The sequence below is a fragment of the Felis catus genome, chromosome A3, assembly GCF_018350175.1.
Source record: "Felis catus isolate Fca126 chromosome A3, F.catus_Fca126_mat1.0, whole genome shotgun sequence".
Classification (NCBI taxonomy): domain Eukaryota; kingdom Metazoa; phylum Chordata; class Mammalia; order Carnivora; family Felidae; genus Felis; species Felis catus.
In genome coordinates this window covers 24,030,254-24,045,075 of record NC_058370.1, presented here as the reverse complement: position 1 = coordinate 24,045,075, position 14,822 = coordinate 24,030,254, and the positions used below count along the sequence as shown (strand labels likewise).

General features: G+C 42.8%; 1 protein-coding gene across 4 annotated transcripts in view; it reads right to left on the bottom strand.

Annotated features, from left to right (window-relative positions):
- EDEM2 (ER degradation enhancing alpha-mannosidase like protein 2) overlaps window positions 1-14,822 on the bottom strand; it is a 127,358-nt gene that overhangs the window by 17,390 nt on the left and 95,146 nt on the right. For 2 of the 4 annotated variants that reach the window (XM_019826610.3, XM_023251303.2), the window contains exons 4-9: window positions 13,751-13,959; window positions 13,432-13,542; window positions 11,544-11,583; window positions 8,066-8,171; window positions 3,415-3,459; window positions 2,665-2,790 (exon numbers count right to left, since the gene is read on the bottom strand). In XM_019826610.3, the coding sequence (XP_019682169.1) occupies window positions 2,665-2,790; window positions 3,415-3,459; window positions 8,066-8,171; window positions 11,544-11,583; window positions 13,432-13,542; window positions 13,751-13,857 (535 nt within the window). In that variant the 5' untranslated portion in view covers window positions 13,858-13,959. The remainder of the gene's footprint in view (window positions 1-2,664; window positions 2,791-3,414; window positions 3,460-8,065; window positions 8,172-11,543; window positions 11,584-13,431; window positions 13,543-13,750; window positions 13,960-14,822) is intronic. The other 2 variants (XM_023251304.2, XM_023251305.2) reach the window with 2 other exon arrangements.

Here is a 14,822-nt window from a genome sequence, read left to right as displayed (position 1 = left end):
TGACTGGAGGGTCCTTAGTGGCTACCTAACCCAGGTGTTATCAAGCACTGCTTGACGTGACCCTCTAGCCTATGATGAGGAGAAAAGCAGTGGGCTATGCTCCCAGCTGCCACACCCACGCACGCTCACTTTAGCTAGAGTAGCTCTACTTTTATTTAATTCACACCATGCTCTCAGAGGCCAGCCAGGTAACTCAGTGTGAAGCAGGTGGGGTTGAAGCCACAGGAAGTGACGGGGCTGTGGCACACTGAAGAGCATGTTCCATTAGAATCCATTCGTACACTTTGATGTTTTGGTTTTTTTTTTTTAGTTTTATTGAGATATAATTGTCATATAGCACAGTGTGAGTTTAAGGGGTATGGCATAAAGACCTGATTTAACCTATATTGCGAGATGATGAACATAGTGAGTTAATATCCATTACCTCGTATAGATACAAAAAGAAAAACTTCAGTTTTTTCCTTGCAATGAGAACTTTTAGGATTTACTCTCCTCGCAACTTTCAAATATATCACATGGCAGTGTTAGCTATAGTCATCATGTTGCATGTTACAGCCCCAGTACTTACTTATTACTGGAAGTGTATCTTTTGACCACTTTCATCCAATTTCCCCTCATATACTTTTCCAAGTGCAATTATAACCAAATGAAACCTATCTGCAGACCCTAAGCAGCCCCAGAAGAGCCAGTTTGGGGTCCCTGCTCTAAATAGTTTAGGAGGAGGGGCACCTGGGTGGCTCAGTTGATTGAGCGTCTGACATCAGCTCAGGTCATGATCTCATGGTTCGTGAGTTCGAGCCCTGCATCAGGCTCTATGCTGACAGCTCGGAGCCTGGAGCCTGCTTCTGATTCTGTGTGTCCCTCTCTCTCTGCCCCACCCCTGCTCATGCTGTCTCTCTCTCTCAAAAATAAACATTAAAAAATAAACAAACAAATAGTTTAGGGGGTAAACTATTATTATTATTTTTTTTAAGAATATAAATCACTAAACTACTGATGTGGTCCAATCCTCAGTTTACAGGTAGGAAAAGTCATGCCTGTAAGAAGTGACTCAAAGGTCATACAGAAAGAGTCAAACAGAGCTGGAATGGGAATGCCTGCCATGCGCCCACTCCTTTATGCTCTGCCCATCCCACCCTGGTGCCTTCTGATTCAAGGCAAGGAACTGGACAAACAGCCAAAGGCAGAGATTTCCTCTCTAGGCCAAAAGGTCAAATAACCCCAGAGCAGCCTGTGCGTCACCAAACTGTGAACAAAGTTATCAAAACTTCCAAGAACTGTAAGGTCTGGCTACTCTTGTAAGTGATAAATTTGCTGAGTGGCAGGCACCAATGGCAAGGAAGGAGAATGCAAGTCACAACCAAGAAGGGCTCAAAGAATATTTCAGAAAAGTCAGGCAGTGTTAAAAAGAGGGGGAGTGACAGGGGCACCTGGGTGGCCCAGTCAGTTAAACATCCGACTTCAGCTCAGGTCATAATCTCACGGTTTGTGGATTTGAGCCCCACATCAGGCTCTGTGCTGACAGCTCAGAGCCTGGAGCCTGCTTCAGATTCTGTGTCTCCCTCTCTCTCTGCCCCTCCCCCACTCGTGCTCTGTCTCTGTCTCTCTCAAAAATAAATAAACACGAAAAAAAAAAAGTTAAAAAAAAAAAAAGGAGGGGGAGTGACAAAATCCTATTTCTTCACCTGAATGGCAGATACCCTGGGGCTTGCCCCAATATGTACTTTCCAGTATGTACATTTCTCAATACAAAATGTTTTTTAATGATTCAAAAAAAAAAAAAAAAAAGGGCAACTAAGCAGTGTGCTCTATGGATGACTCACACAGGATATGATGTTTGGAAGGAGACACTCAGGCCATGAGACGTGAGCCGTGAGTGGATCTGAACCCAGCTCACTCACTGTCCTCCACTCATCTCCAGAAAGGGAGAACAGTGATGGCCCAGAGGCTGGTGAAAGCACAGAGTGATGTGTTTGGGTGTGAACAGCCCCAGAGTCTCCACCACGCCCTGAAGAGAACACAGTGTCCAGCTGATGCTATCGAGCCCAGCTGCTGCCCCACCAGACAAACACACTGAGGCTTGACCTGCTGCCCTGGACACAGCTTAGCTCCAAAACGTGTCCCTCCCATTTCAGTGGCGTTTGAGGTTCTCCAGGCACTTTCTCCTTTCTGACCTCATTTTCTGCCTCCCAAAAAGCCAATGTGGCATGCAAGCAGGAATTATGAATCCCTTTTCAGAGATGGGAAGACTGAGCCAAGGAGAGAAGAATGGCTTGGTCAAGACATTGGCTAGTTCAGAACTGGGGGCTCCTAATGTGCAGCTCAAGGCTTTTCTCTGGAACCCTTTTATTCCAGCAGTGTGTGGGCCTGAGAGGGGGCAAAAGGGCTCACTCAAATAGGAACAAGAATCTTCCACCCACCAGGCTGGCCTTCAGCCCTCTCCTGCAAACAGTAATGAGGTCAGCTCATCCATCCTGGGCCATGGTCTGACAAGCCCTCAAAATGCCCAGGACTCTCCTGACTTCCACGGTGGGTGGCCAGAGGCAGAAATACTGTTTGGATGAGGAACAGAAGAAAATAGCTCGGCATTGCCACTCTTGTCTCCAGCAAGAGAAGCAGGATCCAGTGGACTGCACTTCTCCCGCATGTCAGTGTGGGTCTTACCTGGGAGGAGTTTTCGGGCTGCCTCCTCAGCCATCCTCAGGAGAGGTCCAGAGCAGGGCCATCCGGCCTCTACTTCCACTCCAGCCTTCTTTGATAGCAGGTGAGCAGACAGAAGCCCTCCTACCACTACAGATGGCACAAAACACAAGTGTCAGAGTCCCAAGGACCAGTTTTTCTCTTGTGTCAATTAAACCTACATACTCTGTTGAGCGGCTTGCTGGGAAGGGGCTAGAGCCACCTAGTGAAAGAATCCCTTAATCCCACATATTGGTGCAGTGTTAAGTTCACAAATTCTCTTCTTGGTGGGTCACAAAAACAATGGCTATCACTTTTTTTTAAAGTCCCTACTGTATACCAAGCACTAGGTACTACTGTCTCTTCAAATGAAGATACTGAGGTTCAGAGAGGTAAAGTGACTTGCCCTGGGTCATCCATCTAGTAAGTGGTAGGGCCAGGTCTGTCTGACTACAAAGCCTGTGCTCATTCCACTCAGTCACTCTGTCTCCCAATCCCCCTAAGACCTGGGGTGAGGGGCAGAGTAGTTATTACCTTCATTGTATTAATCAACCTATTTGAATTTATTACACAATACTTAGGACTTGTAAAAAGCCATAAATGTTCTGTATCTGGAAATATGGCTAAATAGATATCCTGAATGGCCCTCTCATTGCAAAAAAATCTTGTGACCTTGAGCTTCAGCTCTCCCCTCCTCTTGGCAGAGAGGGAACAAGAGACAAAGGCAGGACCTACCAAAGTGGAGAGTCTGATAAAAGATAACCTCCATAAAGTTGGGATCTGAAAGAATTATATACTCTGTGTAAGGATGGATCAGAATAAACCCTACCCACCTCCCCTAGCATACAGTTAAGGAAAACTGCAGGCCTCAAATCTTGATGCCAAATAAAGGGAAGAAAAACAAACAAACAAACAAATCTCCACTAAGAATTAGTAACTACAGGATGGTACTAAGGTTTACAACCTGAATTCATACCAACTAAGTAGTCCAGGAAAACTCAAACCTTTAGCATAAGTCAGTTTTTGGTAGACAATGACTCCAGCCACATGGAAGAAGTAAACAAAAACTCTAGCTGAAAGAATTCACCTTCAATCTAGGCCTCAAAGAAGCCCAGGGATAAAGTCTAGGGAATGAGTGCACATTAAAATCGAAATAAATCACAAGACATACGAAGAAACAAAGCATTAGGAGTACGAGCCAGCAAAAATGACAGTAGAACAAGACTTACCAACACATCAAATACTGGAACTATCAGACACAGAATACAAAATAATTATGTAGAAATATTTAAAGAAATAAAAGAAAGGCTTGGAATAGATGAGTAAGTAGCAAGAAATTATAAAAATGACCAAGCCTAGGGCTGCCTGGGTGGCTCAGTCAGTTAAGCGTCTGACTTTGGCTCAGGTCATACTCTGTGTCTCACTCTCTCAAAAAATGAATAAATGTTAAAAAAAATTTTTTTTAATTACGTAGGCATGTTTTTCTTTTTAAGTTTACTCATTTTTTAAAAAAATTTTTAAATTTTTTTTTATTTTTGAGAGAGAGAGACAGAGTGTGAGCAGGAGGGGCAGAGATAGAGGGAGACACAGAATCCGAAGCAGGCTCCAGGCTCTGAGCTGTCAGCACAAAGCCCGATGCAGGGCTCAAACTCACAGACAGTAAGACCATGACCTGAGCCGAAGTTGGACATTTAACCAACTAAGCCACTCAGGCACCCCAAGTTTACTTTTTTTTTTTTAAGTAATGTCTACACCCAACATGGAGCTCAAACTCATGACCCCGAGATCAAGAGTCACACACTCTTCTGAGCCAGCAGGGCATTTCTACATAGATAGGTTTATTAGCAAATAAAATATATCTGAAGAGAGAATTAGTGGACTTGAAAACAGATTTCAAAAAATTACCCAGAATGCAACACAGAGAAACAAATTTATTTTTAAAACATACCAAAGAGATTTGGAGGATATAGTAAGAAGGTATAACAAATACCTGGCTGGAGTTCTAAAAAGAGAAGAGGGAGGAAATGGGGAGAGGCAATACCTGAAGAGAAAATAGTTACGAACTTTTGAAAACTAATGAATGACACAAATTCTTAGATGCAGGAATCCCAAGCAAGATAATAAAAAGAAATCCACATTTATGCACATCACAGTAAAACTGCAGAACACCAGGGGCGCCTGGGTGGCTCAGTCGGTTAAGTGTCCGACTTCGGCTCAGGTCATGATCTTGCAGTCTGTGAGTTCGAGCCCCGCGTCGGGCTCTGTGCTGACAGCTCAGAGCCTGGAGCCTGTTTCAGATTCTGTGTCTCCCTCTCTCTCTCTGACCCTCCCCCATTCATGCTCTGTCTCTCTGTCTCAAAAGTAAATAAACGTTAAAAAAAAAAATAAAAAAAAAAAACAACAACAACAACTGCAGAACACCAAAGAAAAAAAAGATTTCAAAAGCAGAGTCTGTGTAATAATGATTGTTAAGGCTAAGTGGTGGGTAACCCAGTTTATTATATATATTTTCTCTACTTTTATATATATTTTTTAAAACTTCCATAATAAAAGTTTTTAAAATGAAGGAACAGCCAGCATAAATAAAACCAGTCATCTGCAAAGTAACAATTAGATTGACAGATTACTTCTTAATAATGACAATGAAATGAGAAGACAATGGAAAGATTTCTTCAGTGTGCTAAGAGAAAATACTATCAAGTTAGAACCATATGTCCTACAACGTTATCCCTCAAAGACCAAACAGTGAGATAAAGCAGTGAAGTCAAAGCAGTGAGATAAAGACATTTTATATAGGGGCTCCTGGGTGGCTCAGTCGGTTAAGTGTCCAATTCTTGATGTAGGCTCAGGTCATGATCTCATGGTTTGTGAGATGGAACCTCACATCAGCTCAGAGCCTGCTTGCGATTCTCTCTCCCTCCCTCTCTGTACCTCTCTCCCCCACGGCCCCCTCTAAAAATAAGTAAATAAGCTTAAAAAAAAAAAGACATTTTATGCAAACAAAAGCTGAGAAAATCTTCCAAGAACACACGTGCACTAGAGGACATTCTAAAGGAAGTACTTCAGATAGAAGGAAAGGGATCACAGATGTAAAGTCTGAGACACGGGTAGGAAAGATGGCCAAAGAAATAAATATAGAAATATACAAGTAAATATAGAAATAAATCTAAAACGTCAAATGTATAGAACAGCAATAATGTATGGAGGGCTTAAGACAAAAAACTAAAATACATAATCTATAGCATGTGGGTCAGGATATTCTCAGAGCCAGGTTTTGTACTATTCAGGAAAATAAAGATTTTCATTAATTCTGTAATGTTTGTTAAATTTGTAATGTTTGTTAAGTTTTCCAGGAAACTATTTAAAAAGTCAGATACTGAGCATAGTCATTAATAAGAGGAAAATGGATAAGGGGGAGAAAAGTCAACCTAAAGAAGGCGCGCGCGCACACACACACACACACACACACACACACACAAGAGGATGAAAAGAACACAGAGAAGATGGGACAAATAGCACAAAATAAAACCACAGAAATGAATGCAAATACCTAAGTTATTATAGTGAATGTAAATGGATTAAATGCTTGAGTTAAAAGATCGTCAGAATGGGTAAACAAACAAAATATAATATATAATTTATAAAAGATATATCTGATCATAAAAATACAGAAAGATTGAAAGTAAAAGAGTAGAAAAAGATACCAGTCAAATGCCAACCAAAAGAAAGCTGGTATAATTATATAAATATATATAATTATATACATATGATATGAATATACCAGCATATATGTATACATGTGCATATGCTGGTATATTCATATCAGCAATACAGAAATATTTATATCAGCAACAAAGGTATAAGGTATAACAAAGGTATAAGGCAATCTTAGCTTACAGAAGATAAATTGGGCTCTGAAGAAAATTTGAGGCCAGCAGTGAGCATGGCCTCAAACTCCCATCTGATCCCTAAACCAGGATTTTATATCATGCTGTCTTTGTTCTTTAGTTTTTTTTTTTTTTTTTTAATTTTTTTTTTTCAACGTTTATTTATTTTTGGGACAGAGAGAGACATAGCATGAACGGGGGAGGGGCAGAGAGAGAGGGAGACACAGAATCAGAAACAGGCTCCAGGTTCTGAGCCATCAGCCCAGAGCCTGACGCGGGGCTCGAACTCACGGACCGCGAGATCGTGACCTGGCTGAAGTCGGACGCTTAACCGACTGCGCCACCCAGGCGCCCCTGTTCTTTAGTTTTTTAAAAAACTGTTATCACATGTCTGTAATACAAGTTTCATTGCAAAATACGTACAAAATAAAGATGAGCAAAATGAGGGAGCAAAAAATAACAGCCTCCAGAAGTGACAGTTTGTTAAGCCACTGGTGGTCTAGGAGTTCACTACAAATAAGGGTTGTAGTAGCTTTATGAGAATCACTGGAAACCTGCTAAAAATATTGATTCTAGGACCCAACCCAGAAATCCAAATTCATTAGGTTTAGACTGAAACCTAGACAATTCAACTTTTTAAAATATGTTTATTTATTTATTTATTTATTTATTTATTTATTTTAAATTTTATTTATTTTTGAGAGAGACAGAGATAGAATGCAAGTGGGTTAAGGGCAGAGAGAGAGGGAGACACAGAAGCAGAAGCAGGCTCCAGACTCTGAGCTGTCAGCACAGAGCCCGACGTGGGGATCGAACTCACAAGCTGTGAGATCATGACCTAAGCCAAAGTCAGATGCTCAACCAACTGAGCCACCCAGGTGCCCCACAATTCAACTTTTTAAAAGGTCCCAAATAGTTCTGATGGGGAGCAAGTTTTGGAAACTAATGCCCTAGACTTGCACTACATAATATAATCATGAACCGTGAACCACGTCACTATTTAAATTTAAATTTGTTAAAATTAAATGAAATTAAATATTCAGTTCCTCAGTTGCAGTAGACACATTTCAAATGTTCACTAGCCAGGTGCAGCTACTGGCTACAACACTGGACAACACAGACATAAAATATTTCCGTCATCACAGAAAGTTCTATTGGGTAGCGCTTCTTAGGCAATAAGTTCCAAGAAGGCGAGGATTACATCTTTCTTGTTCATGGCTGTATGCCTAGCACCAAATACATGTTAAATATGTGAGTAAGTCTGGCACATCTCTTTCCAGTCTCTTCTCTGCCCCCTGCTCATGTCTGAAGCTGATGGGGGATCCTGAGACCTCCACACCCCACCCTCTAGGAGGAAAAAAGATCTCTCTTCAGTCACTGGTTTTGGCCAAGTGCCCTGGCAGGGTTGACCCTTAAGATTCTATTTACCACCTCTTGGTTTACACAGAGGCAAAAACTCCACCCTCTTTTCTTCCAAAACCCCAGCAGGCAGCCCTCACCTCGGATGTTGGTTTCAAACACGGAGGCATTCACATCAATATCAAAGTCTACGTTGTCCTGGAGCACTTCAACCACTCTTTGGAATTCTGAGACATTCCCCAAAATCTGGAAGAGAAGAAGGTCTTGATAGTGAGGCTCTCTGAGACTTGAAGGCACTGAAGATCGAGAGTCTGGGATCCTATGCTGGTGTGGCCATCACTTATTCAACTAAGATCTATAGTTTCTGTTCTAGTACTGGTGACAGGAGAAGGAAACAGTGAGATCTAGAAACCACGGAGACCCAATACCAAGAGACTGGTTAAGTCAATTCTTAGTTATCAATTCAAGAGTCCTTATGTACCCATTTAGTGGAAACAAGAGAGACTGTAGACTGCATAGTTTTGACATTTGCAGCAGATATCTGTTGTTTTTAAACTTCTCTGGTCACACTCATCCTTGTGGAAAACACTGCAGGTTGGTTGGCCCAACAGAGATTCCCAATCTCCTTTACCCTGGTAGGTTCCCAATGTGGTGGCTGAAAATCCAGATACTTGCTTTCTCAGCCTCCTTTGCTGCTAGAGGTGAATGTGTTACCCAGCCAATGCTAAGCCTTGAGAAGTCTACTGGGGGCACTTCTGGGGAAAGATTCTGTTTTCCTAATAAAAAGGGACAGATACCGCTGGCATGTTGTTTACTCTTCTTCTTTCTGCCTTGAAAGCAGACTTTACTTCTAGAGCTGTGGCAGCCATTTTAGACCATGAGGTACTAAGCATCAGAATGAAAGCCAATACCCTAATGACAGTAGAATGGAAAGATACAAAGAGCTTGGGTCTCTGACGGCATCACTGAACAGTCAACCCAATGCTAGAAATTACCTCCAGACTTTCTTTCACTCGAGAAAATTAAACCCTTTTCATTTAAACCATCAGCCAAATGCAATTCTGATATCTTTTATTCTGATAGTAGTGCCTCAATTTGAGATATCACTCTTTTTCCACAGTCACTCTTGCAGTTTGGGAGAGGCTGACTCCAGCCCTTCAGTAGCAAGAATGGGTACTTGATCTGGACCACTGGACTGTATCCCTTGGCCAGTGACTGGTTCAGGAATGAGTGTGTGACCCAAGCCAGATCAATGAGACTCAACTTCGGGAATTAATTCAAAAGGGCTGATTCCTCCCCCCCCACAGGTTCCTGACTGAGTGGGAAGTAAGTTTGGAACTACTGATGGTTACTCTGCCAGCATAAGGAGCGCCTGAGAACACAGCTAACAAAGAAGGCAGAGATAGGAGATGGAAAGATTCATGAAGACTTGTTCATATGCCTGGATCCAACTGATTCTGAGGCCAGCCTTTACCTGGACTTTTTAGTTATCTGACTCAGTAAATTCCCTTCTTTGTCTATATTGGTTTGAACAAGGAACCAAAACAATCCTGTCTCAGCATTCAAGGCCCTCGATGTTTGGACTCAAACTACGTTTCTGACCATGTCTCTCGCTGTTCATCTTCATCTAACCTATCTTCATCTACTTCAGGAAAACTATAACCACTATTTTCCACTTTCTTGCCTTCAGACATGCTCTTTCCTTTACCAGAAATCCCTCCATCCTATGTCTGCCCATTTCCAAATCCAATCTATCTTTGACTGTCTAAATGTCATGTCTCTAGGAAGCCTTTGATCCCTCCAGCTAAAAGGAACCCTCTTCGCCCGTTAAAAGACTCCAGTAACTTTATCCACGCAACTCTTAGGGCACCTATTTCTTTCCACACGAAGAGAATCTTGCCTGGGAAGGAGCCTCATTCTTTCCTGCATTCCCCCAGGGTGCCAAGCGCAGCCCATGAAGCAATTACTCAATGTTTACTGAATGATTACATGAATCTTTTTCCACACTGCAGTTAGTAATCTTCTCAAAACAGAAATCTGAGCATTTCCTGCCCTCTACTTCAAATATTTCAGTGGCTTTCCATTGCTGTTAAATTAGAAATCAAAATCCTTAACACAGTGAACAAGGGCTTCCATCATCTGGTCCCCAACCAGACCCCCGGCTCCACTTTTCTTCCTGAATTTCCTTCTCCACCTCCCAGACATAATGGCCCCGCTTCACTTCACTGCCTTTGCCACACTCTCTCCTGCCATAAGGCCCTTGTACAGGCTGTACAGGCTGTTCCCTCTGCCTGGAACACTCTGTCCTCCCTCACTTCCCTAGTTGACACTTGCTTCTCTTTCAGATCCCAACTTAAGTGTCATTCTCTCTCCCTTCTCTCTCTGCCCCTCCCCTACTCTCACTCTCTCTCTCTCTCAAAATAAATTAACTTAAGAAAAAATAAAAAAAGAAAAATTATATCTTCAAGGTGATCATAATCATGTAAATACTATTAATATATAAAAAGGAGAAGGGGTGACAGACCAGAAATAGTGAAATATGGATAAAGTTGTTAAATCCTCTCTTGTGGCCTTTTTAAGGAGGATGATTAAGACTTGGAGTCCTACAGAATTAAACTCAAGTCCTAGCTCTGCCACTTCATAGCTGTGGACCCTGGCCAAGCCATTTTACCTCTTCTCAAAATTTATTTTGAGAGAGGCAGAGACAGCATGCGTGGGGAAAGAGCAGAGAAAGAGGAAGACAGAGAATCGCAAGCAGGCTCTGCAATGTCAGTGCTGAGTCCAATGTGGGGCTCAAACCCACGAAACCGAGATCATGACCTGAGCCGAAACCAAGAGTCAGACTCTTAACCAACAAAGCTACCCAGGCGCCCCTGCCATTTTACCTTTCTAAGCAATAGATTTCCTGACTCAAAGAAGGAGTAAAGGATGTACCTTATGGGGTTGTTAGAAGGGTTAAACAAGATAATACACACAAAGTGCTTAGCACAAGCCCTACACATAACACACTAACTAGTTACTGCTATTTTTATCACTGAACATGTCCAATTAGAATGTAAGCCTCTGAAGGGGCACCTGGGTGGCTCAGTCAGTTAAGCACCTGGGTCTTGATCTCAGCTCAGGTCATGATCTCAGAGTTCGTGAAATCAAGCCCTGCAGTGGGCTCCGTGCTGACAGTGTGGTGCCTGCTTAGGATTCTCTCTCTCCCTCAGCCCCTCCCCTGAGCATGCATGCACACACTCACTCACTCACTGTCTCTAAAATAAATAAACTTAAAAAAAAACAACACCACATTTATGTTTAGAATGTAAGCCTCTGAAAACAAGGAGGGTCTCAAAGTCTCTGTATACCCCAGAGAGTTATACAGGCCTATCACAGTTCTGTGTTCACGACAGGTGTTCTGTAAACATCTGCTAAATAAATGACCCTGAATACATTTGGAATTCATCGTTTCCCTCTATCTAGCTGGGTGACCAGAATCTGAAGCTTTGGAATACGGAGATGAAAATAAAAGGCCCACGTGAAGAACTTGTTTTTCGCCCACAGTCAAGCTGCCAAAAGAGGAAGGATATTGGTTGCACAACCATGGTGAGGTAAAGGAACAATCAAGACACTTACCAGCAAGGTGTCCAGGGCATCAATTAGCGTCAGAGAAAAACTGTAAAAGGACAGAAATTCTAGCTGCTTAGTAAGAAAATCAAACACAAGCAATGAAGGTTGCCCCAGATCAGATATCCCCAAAACTAGTAAGTGAGGCACAGTGATGACTCTTCCCGTCCCAGTTTCCAGTCACAACAGAGAAACCCTAGTGAAAATTACCAAGAAGCTCTGACCCATTTAATGCACTTGGGAGGATGGGCTGACGTAGCTCAACTGTGGTTAAACATATCACCTATATTCACTGGCGTTCTTCTCTGCCATGGGGAGGCAGTATAAGATTGTGGCTAAGAGCACAGGCTTTTCCACATCTAGGAATTTATCTCAATGTGCACAGAGCTGTATGCTTGAGAATGCTCATGGCTGTACTGTTTAGAAAAGCAAAAAGCTAGAAATAACACAAACATATACCAGTTGAAGAGTGATTAAATTGTAGTGATTTACAACTGTAGTGATTTAAACTGTAGTGATTAAACAGAGCAAAACTATGAAGTTGTAACAAAAAATTGTTATCTATTGTTCTATGGGCTAATATTAAAATATTCAAATTATATTGTTAAATGAAAAAAGACGAAGGATAGAATAGGCAGTGAGGTATGTTTCTATCTGCATTTTCAAAAAGAGATATATAGACAAAAAGCAGATTAGCAGTTGTTTGGGCCAGTGGTGGTGGAGGAATGAACTACAAAGCAGCACAGAGAACTTTTTAGGATGACAGAAATGTTCTCTATCTTGACTGTGATAGTGGTTACTAGATGCTTCAAATGGGCACATTTTATTACATGTAAGTTACGACTTTAAAGAGTTAATTTAAAAAGATACACATACACATATGATGGTAGAAACCAAAAATATTTTGGGGAGGATACACAAGAAAGTTAATAGTGGTTGGAGTTCTAGGGTATGTAAGAGACTTACTTTATTGTATATGATTTTTTACTGTTTGAATTTGCCTTTTGCTTATATATATTTTCCAACTAAAAAGAAAAAAAAAGGAAAGAAAACCAACACACATTTTGTTGATTACTTAACTTCTCCAATCCTTAGCATACTCATTTGTAAAATGGACAAAACAACACTTAACCCCTAGGGGTGTTGAGAGAATTAAATGAGAAGACACAAGTAAAATGCTTAGCACAGTATTTAATCAATGTCAGCCTCAGCTAAACGCAATGATCTTTCACTCAGCAAGGAACAAGACAGAGAATTCCACCTCCTAAGTTTTTATTCTAGTGGAAGTAAGAAAAACAAACTAGTAGCAAGTGAAAATGATAGCATCAGAGAGTGAGAAGTGCTAATAAATAAAAAAATAAAATAAAATAAAAGGGGTGATTTGTGAGAGTGACCTGTAGGGGGTGGGTAGTTAAGGGAGCTAATATTTAGGTGACATTTTGAGCTGAAATCTCAAGAAGCAGCCAGTAATGTGAGGGTAATGGGGGAAGTGTGTTTCAGTTACACTAACAAATGCTCTGAAGAGTTACATCCCCTCCTGGGCCAGTTTAACCAATTACAAAATGAAGGGGTTGGGTCTTCTGATTTCTTGGAAACCTTCCTCGACAGCCTAGGACTCCAGAGGTTTGTCCAAGTCCCCAGGCTGGTGCCTGGTACTGTCATGGTTGGAGCTCAAAGGTCCAGTCCACCAGGCTAACCCAGGCTTTTTCCACAGTGGGATCCAACTTTCCAGGAGGCTGGGTGGATCCTGGTGGATTGGAGGGAACGTAGCCTCACCCTCGCTAGCTTTTCTGGAATTGGCGAGGAGAACGTGAAGCCACCGGCCCCAGGTGACCCGCCCGCCTAGGAACCGTAGTGCCAGACCCCAGCCGCCCCCTTGCTCCTCCACTCGCACTACCTGCCCCAGGTGTCGTGCCCGTCACAGGTGAGAGGTCGCAGCTCGTCGTAGGGAAAGGCATTCTCGAGGTAGCTGTCGTAGGCGTGGTAGAACATGGCCTTGACTCGCTCCCTGGTGCGGGGTATGAAAAATGAGGCAGGGGAAAGGACAAGAATAGGGCGGAAAATGGGAATCACCACCTGAGCCCAGTGGCGGGGTCTGAGCAGGTCGGGGTGTCGGAGGGGAGGGGCGGGGGAGTCCTAGAACGTTGGGAAAGGAAAGGGACCGGGTCTGCGCTTCCCCTTCCCCAACTCTGGGATAGGAGCCTGACCCCTTTCACCTGTAGTGGGCGGGGTCGGGCGCGGTGCCACCTGGACCTGGCGCACCATGGTGCAGGGGCAGCAGCGCGCACAGGAGGCCGAGCGGGACAAGCAGCCGGAAAGGCATAGAGCCCGTGTCCTATCAGCGCCGCCGCCGCGGTAGCAGCCACCGCCACCCGCTCATCCTGGGAGCCTCTGCGGGTTGTTCCGGGAATCCGCGCCACTGCGCCTGCGCGCCGGAAAAAAAAAAAAAAACAAAAAACAACCAGTCACCCACTTCCGGACTACAAGTCCCAGAATACAATGGGAGGCGGAACGTCGGCAAAGAGTATCTTGGGACAGTCTCTGAAGTGGAAATCAACGTGGCTGAAAAACAGTGGCTACTACAGATACTATGATTAATTAATGTTTTAGTAACAGCATTTGTTAAGCGCTTATTGTGTGCTAAGACTGTATTGAATACTTTAAATACATTATTTTTTTTTCAACCTCCTTATAGACATAAAGACAGGACAACAGGGACTCAATGTTGAGTGGACGTATATAAAGAATGGATGAATAATGTTCAGATATTACCATTATTAGGCATATTGAGTTTCCCAAGGCAGTTCCCTGATGATTGTGTGAGGTACAACTTACTTCCATTTATTTGTCCAAAGCTGCTACTCAATATTTCCAGAAATCCCTTTAAGTTCTACGAATTGACGAATTCTTGTCATTTCTTTCCTCCCATTTCGGATGAGGTCACATAAGTATGGTCTCTTCAGCCTCCTTCCCAACTCAGAAGCTTCCCTCTCCCAAACCCCTGGATCATCTCAGTGGTAGCAGGCATTTAGGGCATCCCAGATGAGAATGAAGACCCTGGGGCGCTATAGCTTTGAGAGGTTTGAGACCAATTTTTCCATTTGCCTTTTGGCAATATCCCAGATTTTGGTCAGTTCCCAGACTATGGTTAGTTTATAGCAACACCCATGAGTTTGGGCAGTGTGATGTGCAGTAGAATCAGTCCCGGATTTGAAGTGAGATCTGGACTTCAATTTCAACTTTACCACTTACAGCCTCTATGTAATCCCGGGCAAGCCTGTCCCCTTA